The 13,487-nt window shown below is 41.6% G+C and overlaps 1 protein-coding gene across 2 annotated transcripts in view; it reads right to left on the reverse strand.

Moving 5' to 3' along the window:
• espn (espin) overlaps window positions 1-13,487 on the reverse strand; it is a 135,712-nt gene that overhangs the window by 39,139 nt on the left and 83,086 nt on the right. For both annotated transcript variants that reach the window (XM_068017116.1, XM_068017115.1), the window contains exon 9: window positions 11,916-12,111. In XM_068017116.1, the coding sequence (XP_067873217.1) occupies window positions 11,916-12,111 (196 nt within the window). The remainder of the gene's footprint in view (window positions 1-11,915; window positions 12,112-13,487) is intronic.

A 13,487-nucleotide genomic window follows, 5' to 3' on the forward strand; every position in this document is an offset into this window, starting at 1 on the left:
AACAAAACACATTTAAGCATTGTTCCATGCATATGTGTAAGTACATACACACAGAGCTCCTCTTTTCCTGATCAAATGGCATTGTGCTGCTGGCACTATAACTCAGTGCTGCCAGCTCACATGGCCCAACAGGCAACACAGTGCCAGTCTTGGCTTAGTGGAAGCAATCTCACCCCTGAGTTGGAAGGTTGGGGGTTCAAATCCCACACCAGAGACTTCAGCACAAAATCTAGGCTGGCACTTCAGTGTAGTACTGAGAGAATGATGAACTGTTGCAGATGCCATCTTTCCGATTACACCAAGGACCCGTCTGCCTGCTCAGTTGGGCATAAAAGACCCTGCGGCACTATTGGAAGACAAGGAGGAGACTCTGCCCTAGCATCCTGGCCAATATTCATCACTGAAGAACAGATTATCAGATCATGTAGCTCATTGTTGTTTGTGGAACCTTGCTGTGTGCAAAATGGCTGCTGCATGTCCGACATTACAACAGTGATGAACGCTTCGAAAGTACTTCATTTTTTGTAAAGTGCTTTGGGATGTCCTGTGGTTGTGAAAGGTGCTTTCGAAAAATGCAAGTTCTTCTGTTTTTCCCTGTACCAAACCCCTACCTGCACTATAATAAAGCCATCAGGTACGCTAAAATGCTGTCAGTCTATTCCATTGTTGAATTTAGCCCTTACACTTCACAAGTCTGATGTTAGTACACAACTGAATAATTAATACTTTAACCACTTTCAAACGGGACATTCAAAGCAACCTAGTACCTGCCTTAATCTCACAAGAAGTTACTTTAGTCATACAGAATGGATTTCATTTATTATTTACTGCTGCGAAGATTGCAAACAACAGCCTCTATCCAAGCATTATTTCAGAAGCTTTGGCAACAGATGTCCAGCCATTCAGGTTAGCTCGGAGCCACAAATAACAAGAGGTATTATCCAAAGAAACAACACTCAATGAACCCAAATAAAATATTTATTAACTGAATTGTAAATGCTGCCTTGTCTGACTGTATGAGGTGGTGAGTTAAGTGAAAATCTTACAAAGATGAAGTAGAGCTCACAATCATGGAAAACTGCTCACCGCAATAAATACCACAAAAGATAATTTTTTGCTGCTTTTCCCTCCAATTTCATCCCTTTTGTTTTCTCCTGAAGGTGTCTAGCTCTCACTAGAGTATGGTACCATGAACCTCTTTGTTATTTTACCAAGCAACCATTGTACAAGCCCAGAGAGTCAGGTTTAGCAGGTGTTCCAACCATGGAGAACATCAGCATTGATCCAACCCTTGCTCAACTCCCAGTTATCACCCATGCAACAACCACTTGCATTTATGTAGCACCTTTAACACAGTAGAACATCCCAAGGCACTTCACAGGCGCATTATTAAACATTATTTGATACTTATTTATTTATTTAGAGATACAGCACTGAAACAGGCCCTTCGGCCCACCGAATCTGTGCCAACCATCAACCACCCATTTATACTAATCCTACATTAATCCCATTACCCTCTCACATCCCCACCTTCCCTCAATTCCCCTACCTCCTACCTACACTAGGGGCAATTTATACTGGCCAATTTACCTATCAACCTGCAAGTCTTTGGCTGTGGGAGGAAACCGGAGCACCCGGCGAAAACCCATGCGGTCACAGGGAGAACTTGCAAACTCCGCACAGGCAGTACCCAGAATCGAATCCAAGTCGCTGGAGCTGTGAGGCTGCGGTGCTAACCACTGCGCCACTGTGCCACCCAATACTGAGTCACATAATGAGAAGAGAGAGTGGTAAAGTGATGGAGAGGTTTGGGGAGAGAATTCCAGAGGTTAGGGTCTAGGCAGCTGAAGGCACGGCCGCCAATGGTGCAGCAATGAAAACCAGGGATGCACAAAAAGCAAGAATTAGAGGAATGCAGATAGTTCAGAATGTTGCAGGGCTGCAGAAAGTTAGAGAGAAAGGGAGAGGGGAAAGGCCATGGAAGCATATGCAAACAAGGACGAGAATTTTAAAATCGAGGCATTGTCGGATTGAGAGCCAATGTAGGTCAGCGAGCACAGAGGTTCACAACTGGTGACTGTAAAGAAGGCATGCTTTTTAAAAGAAGTAAAATACTACTCCATTTCACCATGAGTTGAATCCTGTTACAAGGTTTGTGCATGGAACTCAACTGAGGACAAAATCAGGATCAGCTATGTTGTCCCCTCAATTAGATAATCTGCCAACACTCATTATTTAAAGCACATACCATGAAGAATGACCACCTGCCTGAATTATTGGAAGGCGGTCAGTATATATGAAACTACCATGTGTGAGAGAATTGGGGGTGAGGCGGTGGGGAGGTGGAGTGTGGTGAAATAGATTACCAGGAGATTGAAGTGGTTTCCTCCAGGGATCTGATCAAAGATGAAAGAAAGAATAAAAAAAAGACTTGCATTGATATAGCATCTTTCACAGGGAATCCCAAAGTGCTTTACAGCTAATGGAGTCCTTTTGAAGTGTAATCACTATTCCAATGTGGAAATGCAGCAGCCAATTTGCACACAGCAAGCTTCCACAAACAGCAATGTGATAATGACCAGATAATTTTTGTGATGTTGATTGAGGGATAAATATTGGCCAGGACACCGGGGAGAACTCCCCTGCTCTTCTTAGAAGAGTGCCATGGGATCTTTTATTTCAATTTAAGTGAGCAGACTGGCCTTGGTTTAATGCCTCGTCCAAAAGACGTCATCTCCGACAGTGTTGCACTACCTCATTACTGCACTGAAGTGCCTGCCTGGATTTTTGTGCTCAAGTCTCTGGAGTGAGACTTGAACCCACAACCCACAGAGGTGAGCGTGCTACTAACTTGAGCTATGGCTGACACTGTCAAATATATATAAAATAGGAAAAAATATAAAATAGATTGAACATTCTAAGGATTTAAGAAATTGGCGCAGAAGTAGGCCATAAGGCCTCTTGAGCCTGCTCCGCCATTCAGTAAGATCAAGGCTGATCTTCTGCCTCAACTCCACTTTCTCGACTTATCCCCTTGATTGCTTTCGTGTTCAAAAATCTATTGATCTCAGTCTAGAATATACTCAACAACTGAGCATCCTCTGCGGTAGAAAATTCCAACAATTTACAACCCTCTGCTTATAGAAATTTCTCCTCATCACAATCCTAAATGGCCAACCCCTTAACCTGAGACTATGATCCCGAGCTCTAGTTCAGGAAGTATACTGCATACAGAACAATCTTAACAATGTAAGTTAGGAAACCCTGAGCCCAAAGGGATTCGACCGTCACCCAAACTACTGTTCTGGAAAGGAGCTGCTATTCAAGCTTACTTAGAAACTTCTTATAACCCATTTTATTGTATTATGCATCAGTGTTATATTCTCGACATGAAACTGTCTGCTATTGCAGCTGGCAGCATTGGCCTGGCCTTGCAGAAACCACTGAGAGGCTGAATGCATCAATTATTTAACTGGACACAGCTGAATCCCACAGCTGATTGTGAGGAGTAGGAGGGTCTCAGAAGGTCGTGAGTCTTTGGAACTCTCTTCCTCAGAAGGCAGTGGAAGCAGAGTCTTTGAATATGTTTAAGGCAGAGGTAGCTAGATCCTTGATAAGTAAGGGGGTGAAAAGGTTATCGGGGGTAGGTGATAATGTGGAGAAGTCAGTTCAGCCATGAACTTATTGAATGGCGGAGCAGGCTCGAGGGGCCGAGTGGCCTACTCCTGCTCCTAATTCCTATGTTCGTATGTAAAGAGAAAGAATGGAAGAAAGAGAACGTGTGTAACAGAAACAAATAAAAGAGTTGCAGAAGCAATATGCAGAGTGCCTCTATGGAAGGCCAAGTGTCCAGTTTTTCTGTGGGAAAATGAAAATGGCTTCTCTCTTTGTGAATATCTATTCAAAGCCATTAGGATGAGACAGCAACAGCAATTTACATTTCTGTAGCACCTTTAACATAGTAAAGTGTCCCAAGGCATTTCACAAGAACGTTATCAAACAAAATTTGATACTGAGCCACATAAGAAGGTATTAGGACAGGTGATCAAAGCTTGGTCAAAGAGGTAATATTTAAGGATTGTCTTAAAGGAGGAAAGGTTGGAAGGCGGAGAGGTTTAGAGAGAGAATTGCAGGACTTTAGGGATTAGCAGCAACAATTTAAGTGTTAGAACTGGAATAATGTCTCAGATTATGTTCCCTTACATAATATTTATCCAATTTAAGGGTGTACACAAAACCCAGTTATTTTCACACGCCTTCCTTGTTCCTTTGTCTATTTTTTTGAAGAAATTTGATGCACCAAGTACTTTTTCCACTCAACATGGATGTGGGCCAAAATTGAATCTTACTCTATGATCCAGGCAATCAAGACTACAAAATGAATAGTGGCAGAGATGGGCCTAGACAGTGTACCTGCTGTATTTAACTACACTCACACAGCTTGCACATTTATCCCAGGGCAGTGCTCTACCAGCAGTGGCCACTTCCAAATTACAATTACGCAGATGAGAGGTAGATTAAACAGCTGCAAAACTTGCATTTGTGTCATACAGGAAACATATGGAAATTGGAGAAACATGCTTCCAAAAAAAAAAACCTGTCTTTCATTCCACATCAGTGCACAAACATAAATCTCCTGGGAAATTCATCGGTCCATATTATTGATAGGGCTCCATCTAATTGCCATCCTGGACAGTTTGAGACAGTGTAGCATTTATACATCATACGATACCTCCATTTTTACCGTACAATGGGATAAGGATTTGCATTCATGAAAACTCCTCCAGTTGGAATACAGCACCATAAACTATAGAAGCCTACAGCACTGAGGCGGGTATTTAGCCCATCCTATACTCTCTGCTTGTGCACTCCAAAACTAAATCCACTGCCCCACGCTCTCCCCAAAGCCCTGTGCTCCAATTATTCATCCACTTTTGCTTTGAGAGATGCAATGGTCTCTGCCTCAGCCACTCCTTGTTGCCAAGTATTCCACGCTCCAACAACTGTCTGCATAAAGATATTGCTCCTAAACTCTCACCTCACACTCTTTAACAACAATTTTCAATTGACTGCTCATCGGTGAGTCCTTAAAACCTCCACTGAAATCCTAAGGTCTGTCCTTTCAAAGATGTTTCCGAGTCCACTGGAAATACTCAACAGAGAAAGTCTTCATTACCGATTTATAATGTCACTATACATCATGCTTACCTCAATGCACACCAGATCCCATTATTTTTTATCTTTACATTATATGTCTTAGAATTTGGACTGGGAACAAAAATAAGCACTGATGTAAAATAAATCTGTGAAGAAAACAGTGCTTATACCCAGGGCATTTTAATCTAAAACTATTGATTATGCTGCATTTGTAGTAATCACACCAGAACACGTAACAGAGTTTTAGAGCATTTCTGAAATATGTGAACACAGATTAAGATAAAAACAAATCTTCTGCAAACTAAAGACCACAAACACAGGTCTTGCACTGCAGCTACTTAGCGAGACAGCTGGAACAATAGTGAAAACCTGATAAGATCAGAAAATAAGGTCGAGTCTGAATTGATTCCCACCCACCTTTTGTGCAACAGGAGACCAGAACAAATTACTTTAGTTCAGTGTTTCCTCCAGTTCTGGTGGCGTGATCTCACCTGGTTTTCACCGTCTTACCGAGGACTAACTAGCTTGTAGGCAAAACTACGATCAAGTTACTTACCCTTAATTAGCTTCAGTCCTTTGCCTTCTGGATGGAGAGAAACATTAAGAGAGGAGAAGCAGGCATGGCAAGGGAATTGCCGGTTCCGTGCGCACCGACCATTGACAGAAATGTTACACAATAGGAAATCATGTGACAAGAGTACGAGATGCCGTGATCCAAGCAAATGATGACACGGGGGAGCATTGTTTGTCAGTGCAGTGTAGAGCGAGCAGGTAAGAGGAATGGAACAATTCCACAACAACGGAGAGGAACAAAAGAGATGGCAGAAAGAGAAAAAGAAAAGATGTTAAGAAGATCAAAGACACAAAAACACAACATAACAAGTTGCACAATTACCAAAATGATTGTGGAAGTTCTGAAGGGAAGGGAATGAAACTAATTAAATAGATTTATTGACTTCCAACCATTTAACCAGGGACAGTCTTTTTGCTATTTTGCAATTCCACCTCATCCTAACCCGTTCTGACATTTTGCTACTGTTGCCATGGAAATGTGTCTCTCACTATTTCCACTGAGGTAACTGGCACTGATTCAATGGAGTATTCTCAAGCTGTAGTTCTGGAGATAATGGCTGGAATTTTACAAGCTCCCAATGAGTGGGCTAGTGGCGGGGGGTGTAAAATTGAGTGGGATGTGGGTGGCGAGGCCGTTCCACCCCCCCTCCTGCCCCGTTGCAATTTTACATGGGGCAGTGGCGAGAAACGGCACGCCCGCCCCAGGACAATCAAGTCCCTTAATTGGCCAATTAACTGCCACTTAAGGGTCACCTCCCACCGCCGCAGGTATTATACCTTGGCGGGCGGACGGCAAAGGCCCCAAGAACAAGCTGGCGGCCTTCTTGCAGGCTGGGGAGGCCCTCCTGATCGGGCACCCTGTGCCCCACGGAGGGCCACCCCTGAAGCCCAACCGCCCCCACCGAACAACACTACCCACCCCCGCCCCCACAACCAACACCCCTTACCTCGCCGGGGCCCAGCCAATTGTCCCCGGCGAGGCCCCAAAATCCTACTTTCTTTCCGAGGCCGTCCTTCACCGTGACTGGGTTGGCTGGGTGCAGTCTCAGCAGTGGCCACTGCTCCCGGTGGCTCTACTGGGACTAAGAGCTGCTGGCCCGCTGATTGGCTGGCAGCTCCATTAGGCGGGACTTCCTGCCTCGAGGAGGTGAAAGTCCCGCCCAAGACCAATTGAGGGCCTGGGGAGCGAAAAGTCCTGGCGTGGCTCCCCAGGCCCAACAGAGGCGGGCTTGTCCCCGACTTTTCAGCCAGTGGGCGGGGCTTCCTGCCCAACATAAAATTCTGGCCAATATCCTTGGATGTGTCTCAGTGACTGCAGTTTTCTGATTCTGCGCTCACCACCTTGTATATTCATTTCATTCCTCTTGATGGGCAGAAGATCACGGACTGACACAAACAGAGGTGGACAAACTTCGTTTTATGTGCACCGTAGCAGCTTCCCATAGATGTCCATACCTGTAAATACTTAACTGGTTCACTGATGTCCTGTCGGAAAAGAAGCCTGTTGTCCTTTCCCAGTCTGGCCTCTACATGATTCCAGTCCCAACAATAATATGGGTGTCTCTTAACTGCCATCCTGAAGTGGCCTAGCAAGCCACTCAGCTGTACCAAAATCACTACCAGCGATTCCGGTAAAAGGCCCACCACCACCTTCTCTGGGCAACTAAGGATGGGCAATAAATGGTGGCCTTGCCAGTGATACCCACACCTGAGAATGAGTTTGAAAAAGGTCTTTATTTGTTGTAAAATTTAAATGGTTGTGCACAATGGCACATCTCTATCAAAACAGAAAATGCAGGTGCATGTTTCATGTGTAACCTTTTCATCAGAGCACACCTGCTTTATTAACCCATCTTTGTCTTTCACATGGGGATACACCTGCTGTGTATTTCCTGCATTTTCTGTTGCTATTACAGGTGTCCCGCATTTGCTTTTTTGACCACTGCCTAAACCTGCACCATTTGTTCTGACAAGTGCACTTCTTTGTTTCTGGCAGAGTTAGATTTTACAGCTGGGTAAAACATTGTGAATTATATGGTAAATTCAATGAAGCAAAGCCTCTATGGACAGCAGTAGAAGTTGTATTTAGGCCTATTACACTACACTCCGATCACAATCCAGGAGTGCAGCCTTGATGAACTGGCCCTTATGTTTAAAGAAATAGCATAAATTTAAGTGGCGTCTTTCATAACCTCAGGATGTTCCACAGCATAGTACAGCCTATTAAATACTTTTTAAGTGAAACCATTATTGTAAGAAATTTGGTAGCCAAAGACCAGATAATCAGTTTTAGTGAATTAAGGGATTATAAGTGATTTAAGGGATATATATTGGCTTCTGTGTATTTGAGGATACCATGTAAGAGCAGAGCTGCAGACACAAATTTTCTGTTAACTGATCAAAAGGATGAAATCCCGAGATTTTAGAACTTTAAATAAGCAACTAAAATTATAAAGTTCAATAGAAAAATGTTATTCAAGAAAATATATTTGCTGCTTCAATTTTAGGATCTTTTACCTGAACAGGCAGACAGGGTTTCTATTTAATGCCTTATCTGAAAATACAGCTGTGGCAATGCAGATACCCTCAGTAATACACTGAAGGGTCCGCCTAGTTTATGTACTCAAGGGACCTGAACCCACAATCCTGATTCAGAGGTGAGAAAGCTACTGAGTGAAGCTGGCACTAAACAGCTAAACTTAAAAACGCCAAAATCTTTGCCCTTTTTTGCCCACCTCTCCTGAAGGCGTTTACTCTTACTGGATACAGTTGCATTGGGACCAACAACCTTCTGATACCTTGCTCAACTGTATTCTTCACTTGAGAGTCTGGACAGAGAATACATTAAAGTTTTTTGACCATGGAAGGGATCTCAGTAGAGTCCAAATCTGTCTCGACCCAACAACCATGGACATGCAATTTGCACCATGGCTCATTAGATAGCGATCCTGGTGAATTTACCCCCTCATGGTTCAGGAGCACTGAAGTCAACTGCAGCACCCTTCCTGGTAAGACAATGTTGCTTTGATTTCTTGAATGCGTTTTGGTTTTATAGATAGCATTCTTTTCAACTAAGGATATTCTTTCAGAAATAAAGGAAGGAATTAACTTGTTAAAAGCAAATAACTTGTATTTAGGTAGAACCACATCGCATCAATTCCAAAGCAATTAATCTACAATGAACTAATCTGAAGTTCATTCACTGTTGTTATATAGGTACATAAACGTATGTACAATTCTCAACCCACTATGGTTTCAAGATTAGATTAATGCTTTTTAAGTACTCCAAGCATTTGAAGTTCAAACAGGATTGTGAAAATTTATTGGCAGTTTGTACAATGTTGGCTTAAAAAACTAAATCATGTTGCCATGGAGCATTGGGATCCAGGTTTCACATGTGCTAACAAAATTCTTTTGCGCTATCCTTTTCCTTGTGGTACCAGTCCGAGACACTCACTAGTGCTTACCAACATGCATTATGATAATGTTTGGACACAGTGGCATTGCATAATTATAGAATTAGCTTTTTAAAAAGTCAGTCTTCAGGAGCCTAACTGAAATGGCCACTCAACTTATTTCAATTATGCTGATATGGAGAAGTGGAGGAGCAAAGCCAGTTCCAATCTCGAGGGATAGAGAATTTAATGGAGAGTTGTCCTGGGCTACGTACATGCATCTCCTCGCGGCCAGTTAGTGGAGACCTGGTTTATTGCTCAGAGCACTGCATAATGAAATAAAAAGTTTCACAGCCTCAAAGAAAAAAAAAAATAACTTGGACTTATAGTGAATAAGACAAGAGTAAGTAAAGGGATCTCTTTGGTTCTATTTGTAAGTATTAATAATTTACTTTACTGGCATTTTCCAATAGCAGTGCAAAACAAAACTACAAAGTAAAAGATAAATTAATGAATTTATTATGCGGAGAAATTTCTTCAGATTGAACCAGTTGTTAACAGGTGAGATTTTAACAAACTTTTTGCAGTTTGAGGCACAAAGTTACAACACATAGGTGTAATTTGTCCATTAGAGGAAAATGAACACTCTACTTTTCATCTGCTGTAAATGTTATACTTCCACACAAGCATTGTGTGCAATACAGGTGTTAGGAATCAGTAAGCCATGTCTGTGTTGATTGGCAGTAATGGAAATGCATAATGCAGAGCATCACTCTCAAAGTTCATCTCACTGTACCAGGTGAGGAAGGATGAGCATTCCAGAATGGCTTGCTCCAGGGTAGACAGTAAACTATTAAAGACATAACCCCCAGATTATAAATAGGATAACATTACTGCTACTCTCTAATTGTATATGGCTGCACTATTATATAGTGCCTGGCATTTTACACCCATGTTACATTACCAGAGATGAGAAAATACAAAACAATGGAAGCTTTTGTGCAAAGTGCTTGCCACATACTTTTTCAGTAGAGTGCCACTAAAAAGACAGCTCCCACCACTCCATAAGGATTTCAACCTGTCATCCAATAAAATCATTTAAAAACAATTAAACAAAACTTTTCCTTGTGGTTGCAATTACGGACACTCACTATAGTTTATCAAACTCCAGCATAATAATGTTAGGACACAGAAAGTGGTGTCACATAAATGTACCATTTGTAAAAAAAAAAAGGTCAAGAACATTCAAATATGTCTTCATGAGCCTCAGTGATTGCCTCAGACACTCAACTTACTTGGCTCAATATTCGTCCCCCAAAGGATTTTTACTCTTCGGCTGGTTTATTGATGTCTAGATTTTTTTTTACATGAAATCGTGACAGTACATATTATTTATTGCAGGAACTCAACAGCAATCACACTGAGAAACTTTGGAAAAATATTTATTTCCCATGGTTGGATATTTTTACTTTGACCATCTCTCTCCTCAGTAATGTTCGTCTGGTGTGCTTGCTGCTGTGTTTACCTGCATCAGGGAATCTGGATTCATTTTTCACTTTTGTATTAACAAAGTGACTTCTTGTTTGGCAGCAGGAGGAGACTAGATGGAGGAAACATTTATGTAAAACTTTCCTGTGAATCTGATTCAGCTTTCATGAATTTGGTAATCAGCCATTGTGAAGGGATGACAGATACGACCTTGTGTACTTAGACCATAAAACAGTGAAGCTGCTTTATGAGCTTGTTCTTCAGGGTTATTTATGGATAATACACAGTTCTTTAGAAAAAGATTTACTCGACTGTTTATGTTGATTATTGTCACAACAGTAAGTGGTTGCAGCAAAATCCAAATTGTCCACGATCACTACAGAAGCAACAAGATCAAAATGGCTAGCTGAAGTAAATTTTGATCAATAGATCTTTCTAGAATTTCTAGTGGTAGCAGACAGCTAAGCCAAACACAAGAAAATGTGTAATCTTGGTGCGATGCCTGTTCATCCCAGTTTGAGAAAAAAATTCTCTTTAGCTCTTTAACTTTTTGATTTTTGCCCAAATAACGGGCCTAAATTTTAGTTTTTCTCCATGTTAAATCTTCTCTGCTAAAACTGGCTAAAAGAGTCTCTACTTTCTTTTTCATAAAATAACCTAATGCACTCCTAGACTTAGTTATCACCTGGTCACTATTTCTTTTCATTTATATACATTAAAACCTATTTGAAAGCTGAGAACAAGCTCACATCAGGAGTTTACAAGATGCCAAAGATGAAATGAGCCAATGTGGTAATTAGTTTTGATCATTTTAAGATGGGAAGAGTTAAGCAATGAGTCTCCTTAATTCATGGAATTATACAGAATTTACAGCACAGGAACAGGCCATTCGGCCCAACTGGTCTATGCCAGTGTTTAAGCTCCACACGAACCTCCTTCATCTAATCAGATCTGCATTTCCTTCTATTCCTTTCTTGCTCTTGTACCTATCCAGCTTCCCCTTAAAGGAATCTATGCTATTCATCTCAACTACTCCATTTGGTAGAGAGTTCCACAAGATGTTATTGGATTGATTAGTGACCATCTTGTTTTTATGACCCCTAGTTTTGGACTCCCATACAAGTGAAAATATCTTCTTTACACCTACCCTATCAAACTCCTTCATAATTTTCAAGACCTTTATTACGACGCCCCTTCAGCCATTTCTTTACTAGAAAAAGGAGCTCCAATTCTTTCACATAATCTACCCAAATTGGTAAAAAAAAAAGACGTATGCAAACCAAAATATGAGTGAATACTCACTTCCCGCAGATGATGAAGGTCTGCGCTGTTGGTTGCTGGGCTGCGGGGTCTCTGTTGGCAATGGAGGGGGTGGGGGAGGTGGGATTGACACACTTTCAGGGAGTGGGGGAGGGGGTGGAGGAGCAGGTATTTCATTGGTTGTTTGGTTTTCTGGAACACTTCCATTCCTCAGCACCTCCTCAGATACAACAGGACCCTGGTGAAAATAATTAGCAAATTGTGATTAAAAATACTACAGGTCAGGATTACCATATGTAACACAATTCTCAGTTTCCTTCAATTTCTATTTCATAGAGTATTCCAAATGCCAGGGTTTGATGCCTCTATGATCCTGAGGCCGATATTCCAGCAAATGTGAGATCAAATCCCACCATAGGAGTTGGCGAATTTAATTTTTCTTTTAATAATTTGGGAATAAATAATTGTAGTCCAGTATGTCGGGCTATCAGTCTTATCTATGTCATCAAGGAAAATAAAAATCTGGTACCAATAAAAGTTACCATGAAGCTGTCCGAGGAAACCTGCAGACCTTACCTGGTCAGTCCGACTTGTGACTCTAGTCCCGCATCAATGTGGCTAACTCTTAATTGCCCTCCTGAAGAGGCAAAGCAAGTCATTCAGTTGTATCAAACCACTTATCACAGACTGCAGCGGTTCAAGAAGACAGCCTACCGCCTTCTCAAGGGCAACTAGAGACGAGCAATAAGTGCCGTCCTTGCCAGTGACGCCTGTGTCCCACGAATGGATATTTTTAAAAAAGGCCAAATACAGAGTAGCAAAAGCCACCAGATAAAAGGATATTTCTGTCCCACTGGAAATGGCATTCAACTGATTGTGTTACAGTAACTTTAATCCCCACATTTCTATCATTAAAACATAACCTGTATTTTAAGAATATACCAACCTCCATCCGAATAAGGCTAGCAAATTACTATTTTTTTTTAAACTGTTTTTCTGCACGGAGTGAGCACTTGGCAACAACTCCAAGCATTTCACCTCATGGACGGGAAATATCATTGCCAATCGGCCTATGATGTTCTTCCAACAGAGCAGTGCTTTACAGTTTATCTGAGGAATCCCTGTTGACATGGCAAGGAATAAGAGATGATACTGCAATAGAGAGTGCAAAAAGAATCAGATTGCAAATAAAATGCCCATTTTAATTGTAGTTTTGCTCTTTTTTTTGGCTTTCCTAAGTCCTTGAATTTATGTAACAGCTTTCATGATCTCTGGATGTTCCAAAGCACTTCACAGACATTGAGGGACTTTCAAAGTGTAGTCACTGTTGTAATATAGGGAAATGTGGCAGCCTTTTGAGCACAGCAAGATCCCACAACCATCAACAAGATAACTGACCAGATTATCTGTTATTAGTAGTGGCGATTGAGGGACAAGTGTTGGCCGGGACAGCAGGAGTACTGACCCTGCTGAATAGTGTCATGTGATCTTTTACGTCCATCTGAGAGAGCAGAGACTCATGTTAACATCTTATCTGAAAGACGACCAACTGGCAGAAGTAATTCAACTTGCAAAGGCTATAATATGACTTTAATATTGAAATTGTACAGAAAT

This window comes from Heterodontus francisci, chromosome 37, assembly GCF_036365525.1.
Source record: "Heterodontus francisci isolate sHetFra1 chromosome 37, sHetFra1.hap1, whole genome shotgun sequence".
NCBI lineage: Eukaryota > Metazoa > Chordata > Chondrichthyes > Heterodontiformes > Heterodontidae > Heterodontus > Heterodontus francisci.